Source organism: Azolla caroliniana, unplaced genomic scaffold (assembly GCF_043228905.1).
Source record: "Azolla caroliniana isolate FFs.n. ecotype wild unplaced genomic scaffold, voAzoCaro1.0.p SCAF_7, whole genome shotgun sequence".
NCBI classification, from domain to species: Eukaryota; Viridiplantae; Streptophyta; class Polypodiopsida; order Salviniales; family Salviniaceae; genus Azolla; species Azolla caroliniana.
In genome coordinates, this window is record NW_028230442.1 from 14970833 (window position 1) to 14987591 (window position 16759).

General features: G+C 39.7%; 1 protein-coding gene across 1 annotated transcript; it reads right to left on the reverse strand.

The window, feature by feature from the left end:
• Positions 1-3815: 3815 nt before the first annotated feature.
• On the reverse strand, positions 3816-10635 carry PRA1.H (prenylated RAB acceptor 1.H). The gene is made up of 4 exons (XM_087322931.1): positions 10218-10635; positions 9599-9735; positions 4288-4359; positions 3816-4119 (listed from the first exon to the last, which is right to left on the reverse strand). Exons 1-4 carry the CDS (start codon positions 10583-10585, stop codon positions 4046-4048), a joined length of 651 nt encoding a protein of 216 aa, XP_087179057.1. The 5' UTR covers positions 10586-10635; the 3' UTR covers positions 3816-4045.
• Between the last annotated feature and the right edge of the window lie 6124 nt (positions 10636-16759).

The following is a 16759-nucleotide window of genomic DNA, read 5'->3' on the forward strand; positions in this document are numbered from 1 at the left end:
TCTTGTTGCTGCTGTTGATGAAATTCCCGGCTTACTACTACTAAATCTTCACCAGTGTCTACGCAAAGGTTACCATTGATTGCATTAACATAGAGTTGCTCTTGAGTGCTAAAACCACCATACTTTCCTTCTCCTCTTTCTGGTTTTGACTCTAATACTACCACATCTATATCACCCAAAGAAGCAAAGAAGAACAACCGGAGCCTACTACTATCACCCACCTTTTCACACTCTTCTATCATATTCTACATATCATCATCCGACGTCACAAAAATCAATGCATCGAGATCTTCATTAGAAAGTTGATATTTAAGCCTGAATGGCCCTGTCAAATTAGAACCCTTACTAAAGTAGCCGATCAATTTACTCATAACATCACGAAACGAGGCTTTTCTAGCGACATTCAAGATGTGAGTATCTCCTCCTACATATCTGAGCTTCCCATCCATTGGCCGAGGCATGATCTTTCCATCGAAACTACACATTAACTTGATTTGATCATTGGTCGAAGCCTTAACCCTAGCAAAATTAGGATCCACACCACCGATGGAGTTTATCCGAGTGGAAGACAAGTCTGAATCAGAATGGTAATCCAAAGTCGATACTTTGAATAGATCACCATGCTGCTTCCCCTTTATTGTGGCATGATTGTTTTGATTCATAGGGTCTAAGGGATACCCCATTGGATGGGCCGTATCTTCGTGCTCGTGGTGATGATCAAAGGAATTAGAGCTAGGGTTAAAGCTTACCTCAAAAAGACGGTGTGGTGGCCACGATGCTTTTTTGCTATCCTTACCACAATTTTCTTCTTCTCTGATGCAATAATATCCTACATCGCCATGGATAGGAAGCTTCGAGAAGGTGTCGTTGGAGCTGTCTTGGTCAGTAGAGAGGTGTTGTCGTGTGAAGAGATGGTAAATTGGGGGAGGAAATTCCTGATGATGGCGGTGGTGGTGACGAGGCAAATGTCGAAGAGGAAGATGAGTATGGTGAAGATGATGACCAGGACGATGGATATGGCGAACAGGTGGGGATGGGGAGGGTTCGAGGGGGATATGATTTATGATGTATTTTGTGAAATAAAAGTGGTATAAATTAGTCAAAATAGGTATATAGTGGCATTATGGTAAATAAGTTTAGGTTTAAGGGTATTTTGGTAAATAAGGCTTGTAGATTTGAGTAAATATTTACTTTATAGAGTGTATTTTTTTGGACATAGGGGTAGTTTGGTAAATTTGGAATTTCCAGGGGCATTCTGATAAATAGACAAACTTCTAGGGGTATCCTAGTACTTTTCCCTAATTAATATTAAGCATGCAAGAAGAAGGAAGCACCCTACCCCCCACACATTTCACACACCTCAATGTTTCTGTCACTCTCGGCCTCGTACGACACACAACACGACAGTCCCACGCACACACACACACACACACATAGAACAAGTTTGTCGATAGAGAGTCGGGTGATTCAGGGCAGACAAGAAGACATTGCCGCCATCACGAAATCTCGTTGCAGATTGAGACAAAATGGGCTTGGTATGTTTGCAAGTTGTGATGCCAGCCATCGCCTATCGATCGTCTCGTCCTCTGGATGATTCGGGGCGGATGAGAAGACATTGCCGCCATCACGAAATCTTGTTGGGAAATCTCGTTGCAAATTGAGACAAAATGGGCCTTGTATATTTACAAGTTGTGACACCAGCCATTACCGATCTATTGTCTCATCCTTCGAAAACTTTAACCCCTGAGAGGTGCTCGAAAAGTCGCCATCGCTCGTAGCAATCGAGTGTTCATAATGAAGTTGAGTCGATCGGTGTCTTATCCTTTTTTATGATGGCTATATCCTACCATTTGCTAGTAGAATTTGATGTCAAGTGGTGGTTTGTCTGTCCACCTACCTATAAGGAATGTGAGTTTGGGTTTATTAGACGTTCATGCAACAATTCAGCAACCAAGGTTCTTATATTCACGACTTCATCATTATTGAAGTTTCTTATTCCTAGACTAACACGTCATTAACGTTCATAACAATGATTTTTATATCAAGAATGCGCTTGAATAGTATCTAGGATTGTTATAATCAAGTCACACTTGGATGATATTGAGAATGATTATATCAAGGCATCTATCTATGTGCATGACAAGGCGAGTTAGAAATTGAGTTAAGATGGGTTCTACTCTCTTCTAAGATTGTATAAGGTATCCATAAGATTGTATAAGATGTGGCATTGATTTTCTTCCCAAAGTCCCATGCATGGGAATGGTTTATACATTGGAAGATAAGGTGTAAAATCAATGGCATACCTACAATATGTAATTATGTCACACATGACGTTAGTGGGGCTTGAACTTCGGGTTATGACCATATAAATGTCAAATGTGTTTACTGTAATGTACAGGCAAGAACTTAGACCATGATTCAAGCAACACTATTATATAATAAAGCAAAGAATATTTTTCATCGACTCAAATATGTCAAGTGGTTTGTAAGATCAATTCAAAACAAAGGTTCTAAAAAGAATAGGAAACTCTTTTACAATATTCCACTCAACATTCTTGAACTTGATAAGACCTTTAGGTTTGAGTTCTTGCTTCTTGGATCATGGAACATATGTATTTTCACACTTCCAAATTAACCATGAATTACAATCTATTCTGCACAAACTCAAATTATTGAAAGAAAACGTTTATGTAATAATAATAAGTTACCTCAATTCTTTACGTTGAAAATATCAACATCATTGAGGATTCACTTTTTGATCATATTAGCCTCATTGTTGCCACATACAAAAGAATTAAAAGACATTTGTGCTTAAGCAATCAATGCCCTAATCAATTTTGACAATAAGTTCACCTTTACTTAGGTGGAGCTTGCTAAATTGAAGTACCATGACCTAATAGAACAAGATGCTTAGAGGGACTCAAGTTCAAGTATATGAAAACAAGGTGTATATTAATTGATATACGTGAAGGAAACAAATTGAGTTTGTTGAGTACCTTTTATTTAATTCATTGTCAAGTGTTCTCATTCGATTATTTTCAATCTAACCCCTCCTTCACAAAAGTTCTTACATGGATGCATACAAATCTTAAGACATGGTGTAGTAAATGGAGCTTTTAGGACACACCTTACACTTGGCAAATTCAACCTCTTCAAAGAGGTTAGTTTACTTCAATCTCCTTCTTAATTGATTCTATAAAAACTTAATTACATTGAACCAATTGAGTTTATTGTTCTTTAGCAAATTGTAAAACTAGAAATTCTTCTCTCATATTTGCTACAAGCATCCACTATGTTAAACAAAGAAATGTGTGCCAAATTAAATTAAGTTTTGCCATGTGTACATGGTGTAGCAATATTGGTTTAAGCTAACACATAAAAACCCTCATTCATCATTACGCAATTATTTGATTCTTACTGTTTTAAGCTTTTACCTCCTCCTGATGAAGACTGATCAATGCAACTTTGTTCGTGTCCCTCCACTATCTATGGCTCATAACCCATGGCTTACTACATATACTTCCTCTAAGGAAGCAAATTTCTTACTATTAATATTTGGGAAATGCACATTCTGTATATATAACAAGATTCAATACCATTTGCCTAATAAACTCTTGCTAAACCAATCTCTAAAACATAATCCTCTTTTTAAATCATACACACCCAAGAAAAGCTAGTTGATCCCATCCCTACTACGAGGCATGTATTTAGAAAAAAGCAACAATTACAGATGTCATGGGAACCATGTTGATCAATTTTATATTCACCTAAAATTATTGAACATCTATCTCATTCTTGGAAACAAGAGGCATATGCATAAAAACTCAGCAGTAACGAGATGGAGAGCCCTATCATTGTTGACACACATGAACGCATAAAATTTGAGATTGCTCTATGAGTTATTCTCACATGTTCCAGTCTATTTCCGACCTTGAAAAAATATTGATGAGACTTTATAATATACAAGGTAGCTTTACATCAGACCAAGAGAGGGGTTGGGGGGAGGGACACACCTCCAATTCTTTTCTTTCTAACTGAGAGCTAATTATTGCCTTTTCCTCAATTTCACATCTCCAATTGGTGATGTGATTTTCCTCAGGGAGCTATGCACAATCATAACTGCAAAAAATGAATACAAACTAGCTACTTTACATTTGCACAAAACCATAGCTGCAAAAAGAAAATGTAAAGTCACCTAAGTAATGCTGCATATATACACATAGTCATTAACTGCTAAAGTATAGAACTGGGTAAGTTCATACACGAGAAAAAGGAGAGAAGAAATACCTGCAAAACTGAAAATTCCAGCCCAGCATACAGCCAAGGCAACTTTGAAGTAGATCATCATAATAGTGCTGACTGTAAAACCAATAAGATGTGTTTTTAAGCTCTTTCAAATTTTCCCGATTACAATGAAACTCACGACTCTTTATATTGATCTTACAACACATGGTTACAGTAGACCATAATCCAGATAAGCATTCAAATGCTAATTTTAAATGAACTGATACTTGGACTCCTTGCACAAAATGCCGTCGTTATGCATCGGAACCATAAAGATAAGGTTTCATTATATGCTCATTTTCCATCATCAGATAAGGATGCAAACATAGAACAAGCAAATACATGGCCTCTGTCCAAAAGATGTCACACACCATGTCAAACTCCATCAGGGTTCTGGGTACTCACGCAAGTTTTGACAGTGAGGGACACTTGCGCCATCCAGGACTGATGCAATTGGGAAGACCACTGCTCGTGGTGGAGCTCAATCAGCCGGTTGTTGCATGGCATGACTTGAGTGATGGCATCACTCATAAGGACTGGATGCAATCAGCCTGAAAACATTATCAAGCAACAGGATGGGATTGTCATATGAAGGTTGGGACATCAAAGATGAAGGGAATTTTCAAATTGAGTGATCAAATCCAATTGGTAAATATTGATACCACTGATTATCTGGCATATTGTTTAACGAAGTGTTTATCAAAGACACTTTACCAACACTGCCTTGAGCGGGTGCAAGTTACCTAGTAGAGTAACCAAGCTCGTTTAAGTGGGAGGTTGTTGGGATTAAAAACCCTTTTCTCTGTCACTGGCTTCGGATATTTCAGAAAACTGCCATTCTATCTTCTCTTCTTTACATGAGTAGTCTCAACCATTTTTTCTCCCATAATCTATTCCCGACTGATCTATCACCTCTCTAAAGAAGTGACAGAATATCAAATTGCCTAGTCCTAGCGTGGTAAACAGGGTTCTTTGCCAAACATATAGAACTTTCGTTATCACAATGTAGGACTGGAATTTGCTTTAGGAGTCCAAGTTCACTACACGAGTTAATTAACCAAATGTCCTCTTTAGAAGCCTTTGCAGCTCAGATATACTCAGCTTCTGTAGTAGAGAGTGCAATGATTCATCACATCCATGAACACCACGAAATAACTCCCCCTAGGAGAGTATAGATGTAACCATAAGTGGGTTTTCTTGAGTGTAGATTCAAGTCTCCTTTGCCATAACAAATGCATTTTTCCTTGGTGCCTTTGAGATCTAAGGATAGATTTGACTGCAGCCCAATGGTTTTGTCCAGGTTGACTCATAAATCTGCTTACTATTATTGCATATGCAATATCAGGTCCTGTGATACCATTGTATAAATTAATGACCCACAAGCCGAAGAATATGGGATAGCCTACATTTCTTCTGTTTCCTCTATGTCTTTGGAACAATGTGCTTTTGAAAGATTTACTTGTGGTTGGAAACACACCAAAGATGGCTTTGCATCAGTCATCTGAAATCTTTCCATTACCTTCGCAATATACTTCTCTTGGGATATAAATAGTAACGTTTTTGTCTATCCCGTCTGATTGTTATTCAAAGAATGTGCTCAGTGTTTCTGATATCTTTCATGGAAAGTGCAGATTTGAGTTTGCATTTTAATTTCTGAAAGTTGTTTCAGGCTTTCTTGCAATGAGCATGTTGTTGGAGGGTGGAAGCTCCAGACCTGCACTCTCTTTCATCTTTATTATCTCTCTTCCTAGAATCTACAACTCTTTAAATGTATTCTCTCTCTAGAATCTGCAACGCTTTAAATGCCTTCTCTCTCTTCCACTTTTCCAAGATATTCCCTCATATTCCTCGTGTATTGTACTTTTTTGGTATTACAAGAGTCACTTAAGTACCAAACAACCATTTCACCCACGTTCCCTAATTTTGTATAAATAGGCTATACCAGCATCTTTTGTAAGAACTTTTATTTTTGTTGCTACTTGCAAACAGGCTCTACTCTTTTGCTATGTCTCTACTCTTTGCAACTATTTTTGCTACTAATGTCCAACAGCCTTCTCACAACTTGGCTATGTGTCTATTTTTTCTAACAACTGTTCCTCTCACACATGTCTCTACCTTATTTCGAGTGACGCCATTTGAGAGCATGAAAGAGACAAATTTCCTATACCACGGGCATGGGGCTTGTTTCAGCCAATAGAGGCTACGTCGAAGTTTACAACCTAAATGCTCTTTTCCTGGAAATGTGAATCCTTCAACTTGCAACATATAAAGCTCCTCATCTAAACTTCCATGAAGAAAAGCCGACTCTACATCCATTTGATATAACTCCAAACCCAAAAAGGCTGAAATAGCGAAAAAGTGTCCTAAGTGTAATCATTTGGACTACTGGAGCAAAAACCTCCTGAAAACCGATTCCTTGTATTTGTATGTACCCTTTGGCTACTAAATGAGCACTATAAAGCTCCTCATCTAGGCTTCCATGAAGGAAAGCCATCTTTACACAAATTTAATATAACTCCAAATCCAAAAAGGCAGAAATAGTGAAAAGTTTCCTAAATGTAGTCATTTCGACTACTGGAGCAAAAACCTCCTGAAAAATGATTCCTTGTATTTGTTTGTACCATTTGGCTACTAAAAGAGTCTAATACTTGGGTTTACCTTCTAGAGTCTTTACATGTAGACCAACTTGTTGGGTATAGCCTTTTTACCTTTTGGTAGTGTCAGCTCTTGACCATTCTCCATCACTACTCTAACAACACCAACTCCTTTGATGTTGATAGCATGCTTATTGCCAAGGTAAACCTTCCCAATGTTACCTACAGAAAATGAAAGAAAGCACTCCCTAGAAGGAATGTCATGAAAGGAGGCACCAAAGTCAATTGTCCATGATTGAATAATAGAATCTTGTATTGTTCGTAATGCATTTACGAAAGTTGTATCAGTAATTTTGATATTTGTAGCACACAATATGTCCTCTATGTGACAAACCCCAACAATGATTCCAGAATCTATATTTGCCTTCTTCTTCTCTTTTCCTTTGTTGTTGTCCACATCATACTTCTTTTCTTTTGTATCTTTCTAATTCTTCTTCTTACTTTCAAGCTCTTGTTTGTTTGTAAAATCTACAATCAAGCTTTTTATGCCGTTTACGGCCACACTAAAAGCAAGTGATTTCTTTGCCCTTGCTTTTGCTGATGGTCCTTGGCATCGATGCATTCTTTGTTGCAACTCTGATACTGCCACATAAATTTGGGCAATTGCCTTACAATTGAGCATTTTCTAAGTTCAATCATCCATACCATCTCATTTGTTTTCCTCCAATGCTTTTGCACATCCTTGTAAGTAAAGTGTGTTTTCCATTCTAACCTTCCATAATTCGAATCTAGTGCCATCAAAATTCCTGAATTCTACCCCAACATTGGCTGATGTATTTGCCATGGTAAAAGAAGGAATACAGACACGAAAACAAAACTGCCACTTATTCAAGGTGGAAGACTAAGCAATGAAGATCTTGAAAGGATGAAACGCTCACTCTGATACCAGTTATAAAGAAGTAGAAGATAGAATAGCAATTTTCTAAAATATCTGAAGTCAAAGATGGAGAAACTAAAAACAAATAGATGGTTCAACACATAAGAGTGAGGTTAAAGAAAGCAAAAGTACTTCTACAAAACAAAAAAGTTCACAACTTTTAAAAAAAATGTACGAGGTAGGAGTGCACACACATATATGTGCTAGTCAAGATACATAGAATATGCCCTTAGTGTACAAAATATTCTTTAAGAAGTAAAAACGAGATTGTTAACAAAATTCAGAAAATATTAAATTGTATAAAAACGTTTTTCTAGTTTAGTAGGGGCAACCTAAGGGCCTTTAATACCAACAACTTGGGTCACCATGAGACCCTCTATTGCATGTGGTAATTGACCTCTCTTCAAATTTCTAAGACTCTCTATCCAAACCAGCTCTCACAAAGTTTTTGGTCATTATAGGAAAGAATCAAAGTTACACCTGATTGAAAACCATATTTCGTTTATGTATTACTATAAGTAAACAAAAACTAAGTTTATTCTCTTTTCCATTAAAATATGAATCCCAATCCTTATTCTCCAAATTAAGGCATGTGTCATGCGTCATGTAGTAGTGATGTTGGTCACTGGCAATAACCTTTAGAGACTCCTAAGAAGATAGGAAAACATCATATGATACCAACACAGTAATGGTTATAACAAGGATGAGGATATAGATGATTGCAATGATAATACTAACAATGCCTCTCATTGTGATAAGTCATCTTAGAAACTTGTTACCTTTAACTCTAGAATCAAATATATATGATATTTCTTTCCTTATCATGTCCACTTTACAGTCTTTTTGACTCTACATGTTACTTGAATACCCTTTAGACATTTTGAACTATGATTATTTATGGATGTCTAGCAGTGTATTGCTTAAAGTTATTTCAAACATTTATACGTATATATAGGATTAAGTTCTAGCATCTTTTAGAAAACTTTATGATTTGGAATGCTGATCCTAACCATATATGCTTCAGATAATGACTAGCTATTTATGGATATTTATATCTATATTTTCAAGATCAAATTTCTCCATTTTCAAGGAACCTACATCTAAAATTCAACAATTTCCATAATTGCATTTCTAAAAATGTTGGGTACTATGATGAGAAATGAAGGTTTTAGGGTTTATCTATCTATCTATATATAGAGTGAATTCTAGCATTATAACTGTAAAATGTCAAGTGCTGATACTATCTATATATGTTTCACATCATTACTAATTATTCATCAATATTTTCAAGATAAACTTCTCCATTTCTCAGGGGCCATATGTCCAAAATTCAACAATTTCCATAATGCCATTTCTAAAACGTATGGCTACTATGATAGAAAATGAATAAGGATAATATCAGAAAAACAAGAAAATTTTGGGGCTTCAAATTTCGAGGGAAAATCATGGGTTCAAATGATATTAATATGCAAACGATGCTTCTAGAAAAAGTAAACAACCTAATATTAGGATGTCAAACTGAATGGCATACAGTAAATGTACCAAAACAGATTGATATTAGAAATTTTGGTATTCAATGTGCATATCATATATACATGTACATTTTTTGCATCAAACGTGTACGTCATGCATACTTATGATGTGCGTACTTTGAGCATAAATACAAATATATGTGATTTTAATTGAAGTAATGAAGAAAATTCCCAACTATATGTGCTTTTTTTCCTAAATATAAATGATCCAAAATGACAAACATAAAATATTTCATGGTCGTTTAACATACCTATCTTTCCAAACAACAGAAATGCCTGATAGAATAAGCTCTCCTTCTCAAGCTTGAAGTAGTTAAGAAGCATCTTTATACCTTCCCACAATGCTAAAACAAGGAATATTCCACATAATGTAAGTGGCATCTTGTATCTGCAAATACATTGTGGAGAGTATTTAATGATATTAACAGTAAATATGTTCATTCTATGTGTGTTTGGTTGCCTTCCTAAAGTACGTCCAATTGTTCCATTTTGATTTGAATAGTACCAGAACTGCAAGAGCAAAGCCCGATTTCATACTCTCGCGGAAAATGTTTGGATTGTGAACCCAATTCCAGAAATAGTGTTTGAAGAAGTGGTAAAAGAGTACCTTATATATACATAGATATGGTCATACATACATACCCAAAAACATATGGATACAGATATTGGACATGCACATGCTTACACAGACATTAAAATTAAAATTACATATGCATACATGCAAACATATACACATACATATACATACATGTACACACATATATGCACTGGAAGTGGAAACGTGGAAGCAAGGAAGCTCAATCAATCCTGTTGTAATTTCTATCAAATTTTATACATAATGACAATGGGAGGAAGACTGACTGGACTTACATGAAACAAGCAAGGATCAAAACGGAGAGTCTGAGGTAATTTCCCATGTATCTCTTCAAGTTCTCTCCCATCCGAAGCTTCAACTGTGTGCCAGAGATAGGCAGGCCATAGCTTTCACTGATGCCATGGCCACAATCCCAGAATTCCCCAGTCCAAGCAGCAGGGCGTCGGTTCAAGTCCTCAACGGTCAGGCTTCCGAAAGGATTGACAGCAAAGGACAGAATGGAGGAGATGAATCCTGGGTGGGAGGGTCGATGCTGATCGACGGCACATTTGTCAAGGTGTTCGAGGTGCCCATTCTCTCGCAGCCATGCTTCGAAGGAAGCAGGGGGGATACTGAGCGAGAGAGGGTTGGCTACGAAGGCCATGAAAACATGACCCTCTCCTCCCTCCTGCCTGCCTGCCTGCCTGCCTGCCTGCCTCTCTCTTTCAAAACACAAAATACACACAGAGCACACAGAGTTAGGCCCTTTGGGTTTGCTTTGCATATACATACATACATACATTATTACATATATATGTATACATAACATAAATATATTCATTCATTCATTCCTATTCATTCCTTGGGTGCTAATAATGTTAACGAGTTGTTGTTTCATTGAAAATCCTCATGTTGCACCTGTTGCGAGTCCCTCGCTCTGCCTCTGCCTCCGCCGATTCTGGAACCCCAACTACATATGTCTCCTCTCCGGATATCTCATCGCATTTAATCTCATCAACTGCGAAACATGTCATTGTGCAATTCATACGCCATACGGGGGAGCACAACAACCACCCCTTGGCATAACGGCTTGGGTAGCCCAACAACCACCACTTCTTTTGGGTATATGACGGCTTGGGCAGCCCAACAGCCACCCCGTGACCTGTATGTATATGGAGGAGCTTCTCCTCATTTTGGGTCGTTCCTCGATTTCCTAATTTACTCACTCTCCTTAATCTTAGATAGCTCCAAGCAGCTTGTAATAAAACTTTCTTAGAATCACGATTAAGAGTTAATGATAATTAATCGTAGTTTTGGCTTGATATCTCTTAGATATATCACAATAGAGATCATACGTTTGAATCTCCATGATGATTGGTATATATGTATATACATGTTGTATATAATATTAAAATATTTAGTATTAACCTATTGGATAAAGCTTAGATATATCAAAATGGAGATAATGGGTTTGAATCTCCATGATGATTGGTATATATGTACATGCCATTTTGTATAGATATTCATGACACTTTGGTTATGAATTCTACGAGTCACAATGCATGATCTGGGACTTGGCTCAATGGAATACAATTTTTGTGGCATTAGTAAGTTTCTTAGCAAGTTCCCAATATCACTACTTAGGTGTATAACCTAACCAAATAATATAGTTTGTTGCGTACTATTTTGGAGTTCAAAATGGTTTTCACTTCATATTTGAGACCATTAACAACTCAATAGGAGGTGGAGGAAGGATTACGTTATCTATAATAGAGCTTGAAGCATAACATCTCAAAAGCGATATATGGAATACTAGATGAAGATACATATGAGGGAGACCGAGACGAATTGCAATTTCATTGATATGGTTAGTGATAACATATGGACTAACACACACACAATTCAACTTGTTGCAAGGTCGGTCAATTTGTATGTTACTTTGTAAGAGCCACACATTATCCCTAACTTGAAACTTAGGTTCTTCTAGTGATGAGTTGAGATGATTATGATTTGTAAATTTCTTATGTGTGGCTTATTTAAATCACGAGAAAGAGCGGTGCAAACCTTTGGGAGTTGAAGCACACAATTTTTCACTACAAGGTTTTTTGAGGTTTGTGAATGTTCCAACATCATCCGATGAGGATGACATCTTGTGTTGGCGAAGAGGGCAGTATACATGATGGAAGGATGAACATAATTATTGTAAAAAAACTCCTCCGCAAAAGAGCAAAAAGTCAACCCAATCATTTTGTTGGTGGTTGATGAGAGAACGAAGGTATTACTCCAATATTTGATTGTTACACTCGGTTTGACCATCCATCTCAAGATGGTAACTCGAATTGACAATGAATCTCGAGGAGCTTAAGCAAGTGTTTACAAATAAATCCTAGGCCTCGATCACTAATGATGTCATCATGAAGGCCATGATGCCTTAATACTTCCATTGTAACTAGTTTTGCTACCTCTTGACCGTTGATAATCTTTGTGCATGGAAGGAAACGTGTCACTTCGTGAACTAATTCGCTACGATGAGAATGTCATCAAAACCTTTGGAAGATGGGAGATTGGTAATGAAATTCAAATTAGTGTAAGATTTCCATGGATTATCCAAAATTGGTAAGGGTTGCAATAGCCTATATAGTTGATGTTGAGGAGTCTTTGACAACACGCATCACAAATATGGATGTAGTTACTAGTCCTTAGAAGCTACAATGATACAACCATTAATACATTTGAGAAACAAATTCTAAAGTCTTGCAAACACCAAAATATATAGCCATTGGCATGTCATGGCAATCTTGTAAGACTAAGAATCAAGAATGGCCATCAAGAACATATAGTTAATTATTTCGATAAAAACAAATTGTCATGCAAATTGAATTGATGATTGTCTTTGATATGATTCATGATATCACGTACAATGTCATATACAAGAAGATCACTACAAATGGAATCAATAATAGTTGAATCAGTTAGTATGTTTCCACTTACAATAACAATTAGCAATTAGGCACACATGTGTTGATGTATGATGCATGACAACCATGTTACTCATTTGAGTCAACATGTATGTAATATTGCATAAGACATAATGATTATGTGTAGCGGAAGAGATATGAGTGAGTGAGTGAGTGTGTGTGTGTGTGTGCGAGAGAGAGAGAGAGAGAGATAGATTATATTATCACCTTTGGAGGTCAAATATGACCTATGAGACCAAAAATATTACATTTCACGTGATACGTGTGAAAGTGAGTAGTGACTCTCGATGTTCAAGAGCTTTACCAATGAATGTTGCCATCGAGAGTGCACATTGTGGTTGTGAGAGAATTTTGTGCAAGGATTGGGGCCGGTCGAAGAGATGTGGAAAGCATGGTCAAAAGCAGAGCATTGTATCAAAGTGTGATACTTAGATTCGCAAACTTGTTTAGGGCAAAGTGTGCATAGCCGACCACTCTCATCACTTGTGCCCGAACACCCTATCTCACATTGCAATGCATGTGAGCTAAGTCGCATGGAAGCAATGGTTCGAATGGCAGATAACGGGATGGGCTCTAACATGTATCGATGTGTACGGTTTCCCCGTTCCCCAAAGAATATGGTTTTAAGGTTGGGTGCAACATGTGTAGTATAATGCGTGAAGCATGAGCCTCCACATTTGTCCCATGTCATGATACATTGGCATTGCAAAAAGGCCTCATTTATAGAAGAATCTAGTGATGCATCATGAAGAAAGTGTCTTGCATCCCATCTACCAAACCATTTTTCTATATCTTGCATCCAGTCGGAACACAACAATTTGGTTTTATACGGCTTTTGGATCTTTTTGCTTGCTTCCCGTGCAATTCTAGGAAGTTAATGTGAGGGACTTTTTTGAACCTTAAGCATGTATTCAACAACCCTTTCCATGGCCATGATCTCAATGGGAAATGATCCTATCTCAAGGAGGAGGAGGGTGTAGGGCGTTTGTTTCTTAACTTGTAGAAACTTTGTAAGAAAATGTTTTTTGACATTTTCAAACTCAAGGAGAGAGATAGTTAACACAAGGAATACAAGAAAAACAAGAAAACTTTATTTGACAAGAGAATAAAATAACCAACAATTACAAAGAGAATGAGAAGGGCTTTAACTTTTATGTGTCATAGGGCTTTAACTTTTATGACACACTAGTTATTATACAAGAAGGTGGAATGTTCACGCACTTGAGTATCCTAGAGCGTGTTCCCACACACAGGAAGTTGGGTTTAATTCTCAACATGCCCCTTCAAACGCAACTTCTGATCGCCGGATAGTTGGTTTTGGTCTTCGGATAGGCTTCAAGTCGGCTCTGGCTTTGGCTCTCTCCTGTGTTTGTTTTGCTCCGTTCGACATCGTGTCAGACAACTCCTCATCCATACTCCCCCTCAAGCTCGACTGGTTGGCGGTCGCAAGACCGAGATTCGTCGTGAACTATCGTAGCTTGTCGGCTCCTAAGGCTTTCGTGAAGATGTCTGTCGTTTGCAGTTTCGTACTGATGTGTTGTAGGTCGACATCTTCAGCCAAAATTCGCTCTCAGATGAAGTGTTAGTGCTTGGTCTGAGTTTGAAAGATTGGGTTCATAACAAGGTGAATATTGCTCATATTGTCGCAATAGAGTAGAATCAGATCCGTAATGTGAACGCCTTGATCCTTCAAGATTCTCTTTAGCCAAACGGATTCGCATGCGACAACGGATGCACCCCTATATTCAGCTTCTGTGCTAGACAATGCAACTGTTGGCTGCTTCTTACTGCTCCATAATATGGCGCCACTGCCGAGGGAGAAGATGAATCCTGAGGTTGATTGTATGTCAGCTTTGTAGCCGGCTCAAATATGTATCGGTGTACCCTTCGAGTCGAATTGGTGTAGTCGATTTGTAGAAGATGTTGTAATCCATGGTTCCACTCACATACCTTAGTACTCGCTTAACACTGTCCAGATGATTGTCACACAGAGTCTGCACGAACTGGCTAAGGAGGTCAACCGGTGTCGAGGTATTCCTCGCGGATGCGTGGAATGAGGCGGGACCTCGGGGGTCTTGTACCGAAGAGCAAGAGACAAGGGAGAAGGGAAAGGACCCACTACGTGCGAGAGTAGATTCACAGGGACACGGCCCTTCGACACGAAGACGCGAGTGGGACACCGACACAGAGAGACGCGAATGTATGTATATATATATATTAACAAAGACAAACAACAAGAAGCACGAAGTCAGTTACAACCGAACAGGCCGGCGAACAGATGCCGATGCCTGTTCGTAAACGCTCAGAAAGAAAGGAGTAGGTTGGAGGGGCTGCCGGAAGCACTCAGGCATTCCTTAGAGCAACGCGAGCCTCCCGAAAAACCTGCACAGAAAGAAGCTACGGAGTTTGGAAGAGAGAGAAGCCTTCGGCCGACAACCCGACAACACTTCGTCCTCCCTCCCCTCGATACTTCCCCCCTCCTCGTCTCCCTCCTTTTATAGGCAAGGAAGGAGCCGTTTCCCATTATCTTCCTACCTACCGAATCTACCTACCTAGGACCTTCTATGTACCTAATTCTCTCTTATGTACAACATAAGGAGTACGTGCATGAAGAGCCGGTTCCTACGCTCCGGTGCACCGATTCCGCTTGTGGACGGTTTTCTTCACGACATCCGCCCCCACCTAACCGCGCATCCATCGGCATGCGCCAATTGAGTTGGGACGGAGAAAACCGGTCCAGTCTTCATTCCCCGCCCGTCGGTTCTTCCTCGGTTTCGGATCGTTCGTCGTCGCGGTTTAGGTTAACCGGGTCCGGTTCGTCGTCGTGACGCTTTTTGAACGCTTTGATCCGCTTCCCAGCTACCGGTATCGCCATTCTCATGCCGTCGAGTTCCGCCAGATGGTACGTCCCGTTGTCGTTGGCGCTTTGTACCACGTAAGGCCCGAACCACCTTCTTGCGAACTTCCGTGTTGCTCGGTGCTGGTTGTCGAGGCTGTTGTCGTAGACTAGCACCCAGTCGCCTTCCTCAATCTTCTTTGGTCGGAGCCGGTGCGTTCGGTCGAACCGGGCTTTGTTCCTCGTCCTTGCCACCCGAAGCTTTCCCGCAGCCTGCTCCACGTCCTCTGGTCTTCGCTCGAGCTGTCGTATGCGCATCGCCAACAGTTCCTCCCGGCTCATCTCGTCTTTCCAGTCCACGGTTGCCCATGAGGAGATCGTACGTTCCATCGGCATGATCGGCTTCTGCCCAAACATGAGCTCTGCCGGCATGAATCCGGTTACCGAATTGTGCGTAGTTCGGTCCGCCCACAACGCGTAAGGCAACAGCTGCGGCCAGTTCCCGACTTGACCTCCGCATGCCCGAACTAACGCCTTGACGATCGGTCCGTGTCTGCGCTCCACCTTCCCATTCACCTCCGGATTGTACGCAGTGGTAAGCGAGAGCTTGACTCCTAGCCGGTCGAACAACTCCTCGGCCTCTTCGGCGTCCAACTCCCCGCGATCAGCCACGATCTTCCCGACGCACCCGTACCGGCATATCACGTCCTCGATCAGGAACAGACATACGGTCGCGGTCGTTTTGTTCTGAAGGGCTCGGCCTTCCACCTGGTTCGTCAGATCTTCCCGAGCCAGGACCAGATACCGCATCTGTCCTACTCCCATCGGCATCGTCACCAGATCTACCATCCATTTGAAGTGGATGGTCGGAGGGTACGTAGGGTGAAGCTCGTCCCGATGTCGGACTATGGAGTGCACCTGACAGCTCTCGCAAGTTGTCACGAACCGATGCACGTCCCGGTACAGTCCCGGCCACCAGTACTTCCCCTTTATCTTCTCGAACGTGGCCCACATTCCACGGTGT